This window comes from Callionymus lyra, chromosome 6 (assembly GCF_982586985.1).
Source record: "Callionymus lyra chromosome 6, fCalLyr1.hap1.1, whole genome shotgun sequence".
NCBI lineage: Eukaryota > Metazoa > Chordata > Actinopteri > Syngnathiformes > Callionymidae > Callionymus > Callionymus lyra.
The window spans coordinates 34,453,863-34,468,255 of NC_141823.1; the positions used below are offsets into that span (position 1 = coordinate 34,453,863).

General features: G+C 39.7%; 1 protein-coding gene across 1 annotated transcript in view; it reads right to left on the reverse strand.

Annotated features, from left to right (window-relative positions):
• Positions 1 to 507: 507 nt before the first annotated feature.
• The window catches only part of spon1a (spondin 1a), a 69,051-nt gene continuing 55,165 nt past the window's right edge, over positions 508 to 14,393 (reverse strand). Inside the window, exons 9-16 of the mRNA XM_087792921.1 lie at positions 6,995 to 7,135; positions 6,403 to 6,478; positions 6,150 to 6,332; positions 3,066 to 3,236; positions 2,840 to 3,007; positions 2,527 to 2,691; positions 2,009 to 2,275; positions 508 to 1,299 (exon numbers count right to left, since the gene is read on the reverse strand). Coding sequence (XP_087649047.1) covers positions 1,139 to 1,299; positions 2,009 to 2,275; positions 2,527 to 2,691; positions 2,840 to 3,007; positions 3,066 to 3,236; positions 6,150 to 6,332; positions 6,403 to 6,478; positions 6,995 to 7,135 — 1,332 coding nt within the window. The 3' untranslated portion in view covers positions 508 to 1,138. The remainder of the gene's footprint in view (positions 1,300 to 2,008; positions 2,276 to 2,526; positions 2,692 to 2,839; positions 3,008 to 3,065; positions 3,237 to 6,149; positions 6,333 to 6,402; positions 6,479 to 6,994; positions 7,136 to 14,393) is intronic.

Below are 14,393 nucleotides of genomic sequence, written 5' to 3' on the forward strand. Positions count from 1 at the left end.
ATGACATTTTGTTTTCCCCCAAAAACTACATAGTGATCAAGGAGCTTGTTAAATTACTTAACTAAGAGGTGGCAAAGCTTTGTAACTTATCATGAATCTCCAAACGTTATATAAACTACTCTATACGATTTTCTGCCCCCACCCCTTAAATCATAGAAAGCTTAGAGTGTGTCTCATTTGAGATATTTTCTCCCCCGCCATCCCTCTGCAAGCCACAATGATGCTATATTCTAGAATCAACATTGAAAAACTAAAAAACTGAATAGTCTTACTGTTCAGGCCTCCCTTGAAGAAAGGGGGTTTATAAACAGTGACTGAGAAGTGTGAAACAAATGTACAGTTTTGAAAATATAATAGATTTATTTTAAGATTAAGATTATTTATTTTGTACTTCACATTCACGGTAGGTTCACTCAATATGGATTGTGTTTGGCAAATTGAAGCAGTCTTTTCTCTAAAGAGGCTGAATTGCCACAACATAATACATTTTCAAAACTAACAGACAAATAGAAGAGTTTCTCACGTTTACTTTTATTGTAAAGGTGATATTATTTCAAAATATCAATATGTTAGAGGAACAGAAGAAAAAAAGACAAATACATCAACAAAACATATACACGACTTTGGTAATAATCTAAGGACACCATTTTATTCTAAAAAAAATAAATCCACTGCAAAATAATGCTAAATATTATTTGTGGGGCTTGTCAATGTACAACAATATAGAAATCCAACAGAGCATTAAGTTTCCTTTTGAAACAACCAAATGATTGAAATCCATATAAAATACTGGAATGGCTGGATACCTGTGCTCTTAAAGTCTTTAACACACTGTTCTACTAAAGGATACCACAATATTGAACAGAATTATTGTTATTTAATCAATTCATATTTAAGCTTTACCACAACGTTTACTATCATCCTGTGAGAGCTGGAGCTGGCTTCAAAACATACGAGATTCAGCTCAATAAACCCAAAGTGTTCACTTCCTCTTGAAATGGCTTACTTCTAGATTTAATCAATTTGATTCAAGTGCCTTAACAAGACTGCTTCAGATCATCCAGGGAGAGTCATGTCTTGACCTTCCACTGCCTTGACCCCTCTCCAGTCAGGCCCACCACAGACTCTCTGTTCCGACTTAGCAGGGGTGCACATTACAAGCCCTGATCTCCTTTCTGTCTTTGCAGCTGGACAGAGTGGTTTTTGACTTTTGTTTGACTGTCATGAGCCGCTCTTGTATCCCTCCACCACACAACTTGGTACATTCCGTCCAGCTTGACCAAGGCCTCATTTTACAACCTGGACGAGAAGAGAGAAGGAAAATGTTGTGCGATGACTGATTAGTTACAATGTATACTTAAGGTGCTTTCAAACCAAATATGATTTTGCAATTAGTTGGAAAGCAGATCTTAAGTGAAGACTAACACAGAATTGTATATCATATGTAAAATAACAAAAAAAAAACAGAAGAGAGAGATAGAAAATAGGGATCTTGGAAAATCACCATGTTGCTGGGACTCAGTTTCCAAGCCTATGCTTGGTAGAAGAAGAGGAGATCTAATAACATTTGTTAACATCTCTAATGATCCAAATGAGTAAACTTTGTTTATTCAGTTGGTAGTTTATTTTAATGTAAATGATTTTTCATCAAGTATCAAGTATATATACCGTCTGTCTAAGCAAGTGCATATATATTTATTTTGAAAATATCTGTAGAAAAGTATAAATGTGTAATTATTGAATTTATTTATTGAAAAAAATACATACATTGATATAAAAATCGGTGCTGTCCAGAAGGTAGCGCTAATTTGTCTTTACTTACTTTCCACCTGGGAACAGACTATTTTCTATGTTCAATTATGTGACTTTTACAGCAAAATTAGATATAGACTTCAACAGAAATGCACTTATATTTAAATGTAATTTCTTTAGATGGATAAAAGTGTCGCGCTACATGATCCGAATCAATCTCGGGCGCTCTGCTTCATGTGGACCTGGATGGATCTACCTGGATGTTCAGCAGCAATTTCACTCCGTCCCAATTTGCTTTTCCTTTTTTCACGCAGCTCTTTGCGGCGTCTCTTCTCCTCATTGTTGGCTTGTCCTCTGCTACATTTCCTGATCTTACACTTCTTCCTTTGAATGGTCTCAGGGCAGTGGTCCCCGCCGAACTGGGGCTCCAGCTTAACCATGCGTGTCCGGATCGTGTGTCCTTTCCCGCAAGACTTGTTGCACTCGGACCACTCGCTCCACTCTGACATGACACAGTTGATGGCTGAAGAAGCGGGAAAAAAAATCAGCTTATTGGCACAAATGTTGACAAATGTTGAGTTAATGCTGAAATGTATGTTTTGCGTAAACAAAGAAATTCAATTATTTAAAATGTTAATTTAAAATTATTATTTTATAATGAACTTTACTGATCTCAAATCAAAGAATTCACTTCTTAAATTTAAAATAAGGTTTTCAAAACTAACGTTTTCATCTGTAAATACTTGTGGTTAAACAAGTCACTTTATTACTTACGGCATTCAGGTAACATGCATTTCTCCACTTGGTCTAACTCTTCAGTGCAATCTCCCAGCTCCACCGGAGACTTAAGCATTCGCTGTCTTGTTCTGAGACCTTTTCCACAAGTGACGCTGCAGTCACTCCAGTCAGACCACAGAGTCAGCATGCATGGGATCGTGTCTGTCAATGCAATGAACAAACAAAGACGTACACATAAGACTAAAATAATGTGATTCATATATGAAAGTACAACCACGTTATGTTTTTAATAAAATTATGTTTAAAAGCTGCTTGAAGACCAACAGAGATTAGTAGTTTGGTTACTCACGACACTCTGGCATCATGCACTTTTCCACCTCCAACACCTCGGCTCCACAAATGGAACCATCAGCAGGAGGCATCTTCACCATGCGCTCCCTCCGCCTCATCCCGAGACCACATGTTGCGCTGCACAAGTCCCACTCACCCCACTCTGTAACCAAGCAGCTGCTAGGAGCTGAGACCGAGTTGTGTAGTTAGATAGAAAATGGCTTCCCTCCACAGAAAATACTCACAGCATTCTTCGTTGACCACACAGTCCTCTGTTTCCTCCGTAGGCACTTTGCAGATAGAGCCATCATCAGGAAACTGCTTTACATAACGTTCCCGTGAACGTGTCCCTAGGCCACATGATACACTGCATGGAGACCAGGTGATCCACTCGGACATCATACAGGTGGAGGCATCTGAAGAGAAACATGAAGTAAAACTTTTGGTTTCTCTCACTTTAGACTCTCTGTATGGCAGTTGTATAAGACCTTCTAAACCATGACAGATTCCACGTATCAACTAATTACAGTTCCTTAACCGCTGGATAACAACACAGACTTTTTTATGCTTTATATACAATCAGATATCATTTGACAAGGCCTTTTCAAATAACCTTAACTTCCCTAGGGTTTATCGTAGCTAGAAATGTATCGTCAAAAGGCAGTGAACCCTTCCTCACTGCAGTAGCTTCCCTGCATTTCTGCGACCAAAACACACCAGATTGACCTTCTATGTCCAGAGTTATTATTTCTTATTATTTTTCTCAGGACAGGATGTCAGGAACAGTTTGATGCCATTAGTAATGTCCCTTAAAGTAGCAAATTAGTTGTGATGTATGTAATCGATTCAGCACTTAGTTTACAGGTGCGATGAATGGAGCAGTGTCGGAAATAAAGTTTGTTATGTGTATTTGGTAAAGTGTTTCTTTTTTTCCGGTAGTTGGGCAGTGTTGTTTCACAGCTTTTGTCTTTGTCAAAATCTGCAGCTGTCAGCGAGTGTGGGATGATCAACAAAAACTTAAGTAAACAACTAACCAGGACCAGAAATATGTAAGGGAAATGCTATATTTAATACATTATAACTAAAGATGATTTCCAGAATTCCAACTACTTTGGGCAAATGGAAGGACCACAATCGACTTGAACTTTTATTTACATAATTCAACCCTAAACTCGAAAATAGAACCGAGCAGCTTGTATATACGTAAGAAGCAATGCTCTACTATTCAGATGTTGACAACAGATGGGATAATTATGGATAAAATGACAAATAACATCACTCTGACTCATAAAAAACAAATTACCTTCTTGTAATTCCTTGGTGCACTGTCCCAACCCTTTTAAACATCATAAGCATCACTCTTTATATTGTAATAATTAAAAGAAATGAAAGTCCTAAGCAAGACCCATTACACTCTGTCTTTCTGAACTCAAAGAACCCCTGAATTATAATATGAGGATCATTCTTCAGTGGTCCCACTGGAAGAAATCCCGCTTCAATGTGCCCTGCTCAAGGACAAACTGACATCAAGAGTAAAGATTGTACTCTTTACTCAATTCCACTAAGAGCAATGAATATTCTGAGCTACAGAACAAAAGTGATAAGTCATAATGTCACAAAATAATTAATCAGTTCAGTCATTGTAAAGCTTTCTTTCTTTAATCAAATTTTCCAATTCTGATTACATTTGAACAAGCTCATGAAACATATATTGATTCTTATTTGATCACTTTTTGAAGGAAACATTGATTAAAGATATTACTTTTTTAAATGAAACAATAACGTTTAACTTTGAAAAAATGTCTTCATTTTACATATGAAATGTCTTTGGTTATTGTGTGTTGTTTTAATTTCGTTTATATAATTGACTTAAAGGCATCACTGTCTCCACATCTGCTGCTCGTTCTGCTGAGCCAGCAGTGTTTGAGCTAGAAGTTTGTGAAGTGAGGCACACATCTGTAATGAAGCGTTTTTCCTGATTCAACCTTTTCTGATGAAGCCACATTTCAAGAACCTTGTTTCCACTCATTTGATTGAAACAAACACAAGTGAGCCTGCAAGTAAAACATAATCCCATGAGGATTCAACACCTGAAGACAACAGGTGGAGTGCCTTGGAAGTATTACGACAGGGACAGATGTTTGTTACATGCTTTAACTTATTCATGGCCATGTCCCATTGAGTACGTTTGGATACAGGGTAAATATGGGTTGATCCAGTTGACCATTGGAGATGAGAATTCTACCCGTGTCATCCACCTTTGAGGAGAAAAAACAGATGGACTGAAAGAATGTGCTGTGATGCAAGAACCAATTTGCTGACCAAGACCCTACTTGAATAAGACTCATTGATATGTCCTTATGTATGAGTGTAAGTGTGCACATTTGTGTATGGATCTTTGTAAAAAAAAAGTTAGGGATTACATTATAAAAGAAATCACAGAAGAATGAAAACTAATCTGGTAAACATAAATGATATGATGCCTAGCCATATAATACCACATATAATAAGTGTTTTAATGTACTCAGTCCGGTGGGAAATAATCTAGATAGAACAAGTAGATTAGATTATCCCAAGATTAGATTATTCCCGGGGAATGAGATGTCGAAGTGAACCTTTCATCTTGCCCCTCTTCATTGTCAGCTTCACCAACTGCCTAAACCCCTCGTTGAAAGAACCCATCTTTCTCCTCATCACTTCCATTCTCCTCTTCACTTTCTACCTCCTCCATCAATTTTCAGAGTAATAACCTGACATTTCATTCCTTAAACAGATCGATTGTGTCTGGGGTTTTTAATCTGTTTGTGGTATGTTGGTAGGACTTTATGTAAGATTCTTTCTCCGTTTCTAGCAGTTACCAAACGTGCCATAAGTTCATAATTTTCTCTTGTTAGATGCCTGAAATGATCATCCATCATCCCATTTCTTTAATAAATCTATAAAACGTCTGGTGGTTGTACGCATATTCTTTTTGGTGTTGTAATTATCAATTTAAGAGCCTCTTTTTCAGTAAAGAACATTATTCGCACTGAGGTAGTGCTTTGATCAAAAATATTTAATAATTAATTAATAAGACCATTTAATTAATTATGAAATAGTTTCCTCTGTACTATAAATCAAAGGATGGTTTTCCGACATCAGGTATACTTATCTATAGGCATTTTAAAATTAAATCTACCAGAACTTAGACGTTCTGAAATGATAAACCTTAATATAGAAAACTACTATCACTACACATCCTCACTCAGAGATAATTTAATCTGAATAAATGTACACTCCTGTGAAAAGCTAAACCTTCAGGGAGAGAAATTAGCAAGGTTCAGTCTCACCCTCATCACTGCAGCCGGGCCCCATACATGGCTCAAAGTCCTGTGTGTGAGGACAGGGGACGCTTAGGTCCAACTGGGCCTTTAGCATCCTCTGCCTCATCCGTTTGCCCTTTTCGCAAGTGGCCGAGCTGCAGGCCGACCAAGGGGACCAGTTGGAGTAGATGCAGGTCTCTGGAGTATCATCTGTAGGGTGAGGAGACACTTGCTGTTATAGCATCTTGTCATCATACCTGAAAGAGTGCAGGACACACACCTTCCTCTTTCTCCTCCTGGGCAATATCCGCCACAATGTCATCCACGTTGTCGGGCACAATGTTGCATTGTTCTCCCTGAAGGGACACATAAGGTTTAGGGATGGGCAAAGGAACTTAGGATATGACATTACTAGCACCTACAGACAACACGTTTGTTAAATCGAGATAAGAAGCAACAGTTCCATGAGATGCCCGTAGGTGGCACTAACGAGCTGCTTTCAGCTACAATCTCTGATGCACAGGTCTTCTGCTCATCATTCATAACGTTTGATTAGAAAAAAAAAGGCACATTGTATTATTCTCTATTCATACAAAGATCATGAAGTCAAATGCTTATGATTGCATATTTCAATGTATCTATACTTAAAAAAACACTTACATCCCATTACCAAGAAAAGGTATAGATGTTAATTTGCAACCTACCACTTGTATTATATGAAACTGGAAAACAAGTCATTAATATTTATAATACAATGAAACTAAAAATATCGTTCACTTCTCCATTGAGGCTGACAATAATAGCTAATGTTTAGTTTATCAAAAACAGTTTTTAAAAATGTATTTGAATGAATTGAATCAAACTAAAATAACCTTTCTGGCAATGCGCTCGATGACCAGCTTGGCCACAGGAGTGATGGCTCCCCCCTCAGGGTCATAGAAGGGGCTTTGAGGGTGGTCCAAGCTTGTGAGGGGGCGGATCTTATCCTGAGGCGTAGAGGGCTTGTTGGGAGACTAAAAAGAGAAAGAGCAAAACTTTCATAAGCATTTGACCCTGAAAGCACTCAACGAAGTACAATTTTGGAAGTCAAAGTCACGAGAAGGACATCTCCCAACAGAGGGTCTCTGTGGTGAAACTCTTTTGTTTTTATGGTAGGTGCACTGGTTAGTCAGCACTAAAGGTCTACCAGCATGAAATCCATCAAGCACCAGCGCCAGAGGCTGTCTCGAGCAGACCAACATCTCATTGCTCACCCCCCCACTGAGACAGAGCAGTGTAGAAAGCAGTCAGCATTTGTTACAGAGGGGGTAAAGAGGGGTGAGGAATAATGAGAAGACCCCAATCAAATGATACTGTAAAACTGTTGCTGCACATCGACCAGTCATTATTCTGCAACAAGCATCTTCTCTGAACAACTTTGGAGAAGACACCTAAAGACACACTCCAAAATAGTACCTGTGTCTCTGATACGTTGATGCCAAGTCACGGACTGTCATGTCATGGCTCACTCATTTCAATGAAACTAAATATGAAGACAAAAACATAAGAAAGTATACAAATACAACTCAAAACAATCCAAATGCCCATTTAATTTATGTTGGTATGTATACCAACATAAATACCAACATAACATACCAATATGTTAAACAATTTCCCAAAGGAGACCTCCTGAGGGATCAATAAAGTTTTACCTTACCTTATACATATTTCTGTTTGTCTACATAATCATGTTTTCAGTGTTTGTGTAATACATTTTATCGGACTATTTACTATGTTCGCTTCAATTTATCATTCACTCAGATTTTGTGGCTCCGTGTGTTTTAATTAGACAGGCTCCTTATCACACAATGAAGATTGCAGATCCCTATTTTAAACTTAGATGATTATTTGGAATGTGCACCTCGTCATTTGCTGTAATTTAATGGATGTGTATGACCACTTGTGGTATTAATGTAAAAATTCTATTTAATATATTTTTATAAATTGCGTTTTTGTTTTACACAAATAATCACTTAGTATCTTCGTATTAATATTTTTGCATGTATTAAACATGGTCCTCTAAAGGTATTGAGTGCAGCAGGTTGAACCATTCACACTCATGGATTCAAGTTGCTTTTAGGGGAAAGACTTCCGGGTTGTCCATCATAAGTCAAATGGAACACGAAGGTTCTGATCCATGTGTCTGTTCTTAGTAAGTCAATATTTAGCTAATGTGGTCGCCACACCTGGGACCCATACACACTTTGGGGGTTCATCTGGGATCTCCCATCTTCAATCACCGAGGGAAGATCCAGGGATACCAGAACCACGACACAGCTGTGACCAGAATGGGACTGGCCAAAGTAGGTGGGTGCCCAGGAGTAAGATCAAGATAAAAGGATCTTTGTGGAACCATACTAGAGTCAGGAAAGTGTTACATACTTGATACTTGAGATCGATACAAAGCTGTCATACAAGGATCAGCAACGTCAGCCACCTGTACAATAACTATTAACAAAGAAAGGAATTCATCTGGAGCTTAGAGGGAGTTTGTTTGCACAATTCAGTCAAAATCTCTCCAAGCTATAAAGAGCTTACATCTGAAAATAACAATTCAGATCAACTCAGCCAAGATTATGAAAATGGTTGCATGGACTTCTTTTAATAATGAACAATTTAGCGAATATTTGATGAATGTGAAGGGCCCTCAGTACGCAGGCCACGACCCTCCAATGCACCCACTCCAAAATCCCTGACAATCGACCAGATATTATAGGAAATATTAAGGAAAGCTTTGTTGTTTCATTAGATTGAGGGTGTGTGTGCTTTAATTAGCTCTCTATCATCGCAGAACTCTGACTCCTCGCTCTTCCCTCCCTCGCCATTCTCAGGATTAAAGGCAAACAAAGAAAGCGACCATTGTATGGATTGAGATTTAATTTTAAAATTAAATATGTTTTGCGGCTCCCAGTGTTGTTTGTTTTTTTTCTGTAGGAAATGGGTCCAAATGGCTCTTTCAGTGTTCAAGGTTGCCGACCCCTGGTGTAGTGAGATGAGTTTTGATGCAAAATCGCTCAGATCCAATGCTGATGATGAAGGTGCTCCTTTGGTGTTTCTGATCCATGGCTACCTTAGATGATGTCTCCCAGGCAGCAACTATATCTACGTCAGAAAGGCACCAATCAGACTCCTTGGCTCTTATTCATGAGTCGTGAGCAGAGCTAATTTGTGTCAATATTTTTTTCTTGTGATAGAATATCTACACCTGCTCCTGAGCATTTGTAGAGTTGGTGTAAATTCAAGAATGCACTAATATAATGTTTGTCACTATTGTAAATAAACATTTTAATTCACATTGCGCTTTGTGATGTAAACAATACGTGGATGTGTTTGAAAAACGGGACTTGAACATTAAAAAGAAAAAAATACAACAAATTTACTTAAATTAGTGGGTTTCAAATCCAGATTATATTCATGAATAAATCGTTTTAAATGGACTAAACATACTACAATTTAGTCTACATGTTGAATGTTTATACAATAATAATTTAACAAATATACAGTAAGCCAGGCGCACGTTGATCACGAAGCGAGTAGATCGCGTGACACAATAAAATATCATATAAGAAAATAAAGAAAAGAGCTCAGTTTGGCTGCTCTGCATGTCAATCAAATGTTTTTTGATTGACATCCACAGCAGCCAATCTGAGCTCCATACCTTTTCCATTTTAATCTCAGCAAAGTTTATATGTATCAAGAATGAAAAGAGCAAAAAGTGAATGTTATAATGTTGTCTGGGGTTAGTTTTACTCAGGCAGTTCTTGAACCACAAGGTTCTCTTTTAAGGGCCCTAGGAGAGATAGCAGTGCTTGATTAGCCACACATGAAGAAGCATTGAGTTTTGAACATGCTGAGCCACATCACCTAAATGATCAATAAATGATCAGATTCCTGGAGCAAGTGATTTGTCAAGACTTCACTTTATTACATCGGCGACGAGGATAAACTAAACGTCTGAGTGGAAATGGCGACATATGGAATATTAGAAAGTTTGATCCGGACTCTAATGACTGGCAGCAGTATGAAGGGCGTTTGGATTTCTACTTCGTTGCAAATAAGATCGTTTATTATGGGTTGAGGAGGATCTCTAGTCCGCACAAGCAATCATTTTTGGTCTTAAAAAGTTTCACCAGTACTTGTTTGGCAGACATTGTACTATTGTAACTGATCATAAACCACTTCTAGGTAATCCTGCTAATATAATGAACAAAATCATGTGCGTTTGATCGCTTCAAACCTTTGCTACAAGAGTCACAGAAACAACATAACTTCAGTTCTATCAAACTCAGCTGCAGGTTAAAATTAAATGTGCAACAAAAGCTGGTTCTACGTCATTTGGTGCTCCGCCCTCTGACTGCTTCGCTACTGGTTTATCCTCGAGGCCCTGCCTTGTCTCTGAGAAAGCTTAATAAACTCGCCAACCAGCTGGGTGCAGCCCACTTTGGAATCCCAACCACACTTCCACTTCCTTTTCAACTGAGCAGAAAGCTCCTGACAGTGAAAAGTGAAAAGATCACATTGGAATGTAACTAAGTAAGTAAGTAATTTGTATTTATATAGCGCTTTTCCAGACCAGGGTCACAAAGCGCTTAAACAATCAAAACAATATTCAATAAAGTATATACTTTAAAGGTCAAGATAATACTGAGAACAACACAGGAGTTCCAGAAAAACAAGGAAAAGCCTGCACAAATAAAAATGTCTTAGGATGTGGCTTGAAGGAGTCAGTAGACTCCATCAATCGCAAAGAGAGAGGAAGATCGTTCCAAAGTTTAGGAGCAACAGCCTGGAAGGATTTCTGTCCTCTGGTCCTGAACCGTATGCGTGGAGAAGTAGATTCTGATCCACAGACCTCAGAGCCCGAGCTGGGGTGTAAGGCTGGATCAGATCAGTGATGTAAGGAGGAGCTTGACCATAAATAGCTCTGAAAGTAAGAACCAGAATTTTAAAATTGATCCTGAAAGAAACTGGAAGCCAGTGAAGAGTTTTAAGTATCGTTGGATCAAAAGAGCAGTAGAGCTGGATGTCATCAGCAAAAATGTGATAAGAAACAGAACAGAACTTTGAGGGACTCCACACAACAGATCCACTGATTCAGACCTAATTTGATCGGCAGATACACTAAAACTGCGCCCAGAAAGGTATAATGAGAACCATTGTAACACAGAGCCAGACAGTCCCACTTCATCCCTCAATCTGGATCAGTTGATCAACTGTGTCAAATGCTGAGGACAGATCTAAGAGAACCAGAACAGTGTATTGACCCGAGTCAGCCGACATCATGATGTCACTGGACACTTTCAGTAAGGCTGTCTCCGTAAAATGATGTTTACGGAAGCCAGACTGAAACTTCTCATGAATGTCGCTCTGATCTAGAAACAAAGACAGCTGCTCAGACACCACCTTCTCCAAAACTTTGATAAGAAAGGGAGCTTAGAAACAGTCCTGAAATTACTGAGGTAAGTCGGGTCAAAGCCTGGCTTTTTGAGCAAAGGCTCCACAATGGCATGTTTAAATACATTGGGAAAAACTCCTGTGGAAAAGGAGAGGTTCACCATATTGGTTACCTAGGGGCCAATTACATCAAATACTTGATAAAAAGCCTACAAGGAAGGACGTCATCTGAACAAGAGTAGGTTTTCTTCTTGTTCACTAGTGCCTAATAATATCACCCAGAGATACAACACTGAAGGAAGACCGGGAGGAGGAGAGAGGCTCAGAGACAGCAGGGGTTCCACACAAAGAGGGAGACATTTTCTCTTTGATCAATTTAATTTTGTCAATGAAAAAATTCAACAATGCATTGCTGTCAGTTTCACAGAAGAAATGCGTGATTTGAGGAGCAGGAGACACGAGAGAATTAATCATGTCAAACAACACTGTGGGTTTTTTTCTTATTTGCTGCTACCAGTTTTCTGATGTAATCAGATCTAGCAGTATCTGTAATGTAATGATGGCGAATGAATATTGAAGTGTACAAATCAAATGTACAGTATGTGCATGACGTGCTAAGACTCCCTGGAGAGGGGACACACACATGTCCTCTGCTTCATTTGCCTAGGCCCAAATCACACTATGGCTGATTGTGTGGCCTGCCGACTGCTTCCCACGGCACTTGACAGCAACGAGAAGCGTATAAGGCTTGTCGACCCACGGCGCCTCATCCTCAGAGATCATGATTATGATTATAACATCATGGCCCGCTGCATTGGCCATGAGGTATGCGAGAGCGATCCAGGTAAGTATCTTTTGCAGACAACATGGCCCTCCTGCAGTGCACTTGACGGGCTCACTTCTACAGTGTACTGCAAATGAGGTCAAGGAGAACCACAGAGGCTGCCCTGCTCAGGATGACGCATGCATATGCTCTCCTGGAGGAGATTCAGGGACGCTGCTCGGCTGAAGCATCGACATCTGTGGTGATATGAAACGGATTATTCTTCTTTGGTTTATTACGAGTGTTTTTATTACTAGTGATTTTCACTTCCCTGTTAACGTTTCGACCAACGTTGTGAAATCAATCAATCAACCAAAATGTCACAGTCCAACATCCTAATGCTATCAAGCAGCTCCACCTCTGTGGAGTACGTGAATCCCCAGACCTTCTGAGTGTGGTAAAGAAGATTTGGCTGTGGGCAGACCATCATGTTGGGTCAGATGAACAGTATAGCCCTGAGCTCATTCAGAAGAAATTCTTGAGGACATTAAGTACTGGACTGTTGAGTGACCACATCAAATTTCAGCTTAAGTCCTATCTTGACGATCAGCAAGTGACAGATGAAATATTTATTGACAAGATGAATGATGCAGTAAGTGTGGAATCAGAACAACAATTGAAGCAAAAGAACACAAGTAGCAAAGTTGCAAAAGTCAATGAAATACAGACAGGAATGCAGTTCAATCAGCATGGTCATGGTGTAGCTGAAGCTAGAGTAGGTATTCAAGAACAGTCGGCTGAGGTCATGAAGCCAAAGAAACTGACCGTCGTCCCTCGTTCAAGAGAGTCAGAGCTTTATGAAACGGTCAGGCTGCAAAGGGAAGAGATTGCTGACGTAAGGAAAAGCTTAAGTAACCCCCAAGCGCCTACCCGCACTATCAGAGCAAATACCAGGATGGGATGCAAAGCATGTCAGGAGCAAGGGAAAAGTGATCAGTGTGAACCAGACGGATATCCCCTTTGCAGGCTGGGTGGAGATCAAGTTCAGACTTGGATCAGTCTCAAGCCCACAACAAGAAATAATTGTGCCAGTGCTAGTCTCAAGAGAGCCAGGAATAGCAGACCCACCAATGATTCAGCATTTAGTCCTAAATGGGATGGAGCTTCCACAAGTGATACCTGATGTGGTAAAAGATGATTTCTCCATTGACTCCAAGAAGGCAAGTGATAAGTGTAGTTCAAAGTGGTGTCCTGCATGACAAAGAAGGGTTAGCAAGAGCCGGAAAAACAAAGATTGTGATCCCTAAGAGGTGAAGTGCAGTGTGAGGACAGGTCCCCTTTCCAATAAACAGGAAGGCATTTTAGAACCAGAGGAGCTACCTAAGTGGCCAGAGGGCTTAAACATCTTGGAAGCTGTCATCTGCCTGCAGAAGGGAAGCTGGTCCAAGGTAATGAAACCTGTCACTAATGAGAGTAACCATGCCATTACTCTCAACCCCCGTACAGTGCTGGGACAATTACAACAAGTTAAAGCAATATATACAGCAGATGTAAGACCAGCCACAGTGAATGGAAACAAAATCAAAACATCTAGTACAAGTGAGAGCAGAGCAGACACAGTCAGCACTCCTGGAATGCAGCAAAAGTGCTACAGACCAGTGGACTAATGCACACAAGATCTATGGGACCCTCCAGTGGCAGTTGATCACCTGACACCAGACGAGCAGGAAAAGGTGAGACAAATGTTGAGGGAAGAAAGTGCAGCATTTTCTAAAGATGACCAGGATGTGGGCTGTATACCATCTATACAGCTAAAAATCAGATTGAGTGACACAACTCCAGTCAGATGCACCTACACCTCTGTACCCAAGCCACTTCAAAAGGAGGTAAAGGAGTATCTGAAGGATTTACTGAACAGAGGATGGATTAAAAAATCCCAGTCCCCATACTCCTCACCTATAGTCTGTATCCGCAAGAAGGATGGGAGTTTGCGCCTATGTGTGGATTATCGTGAACTGAATCAGAAATCCATTCCTGATTGCCACCCCATTCCCCGAGTGCAGAACATGCTGAAT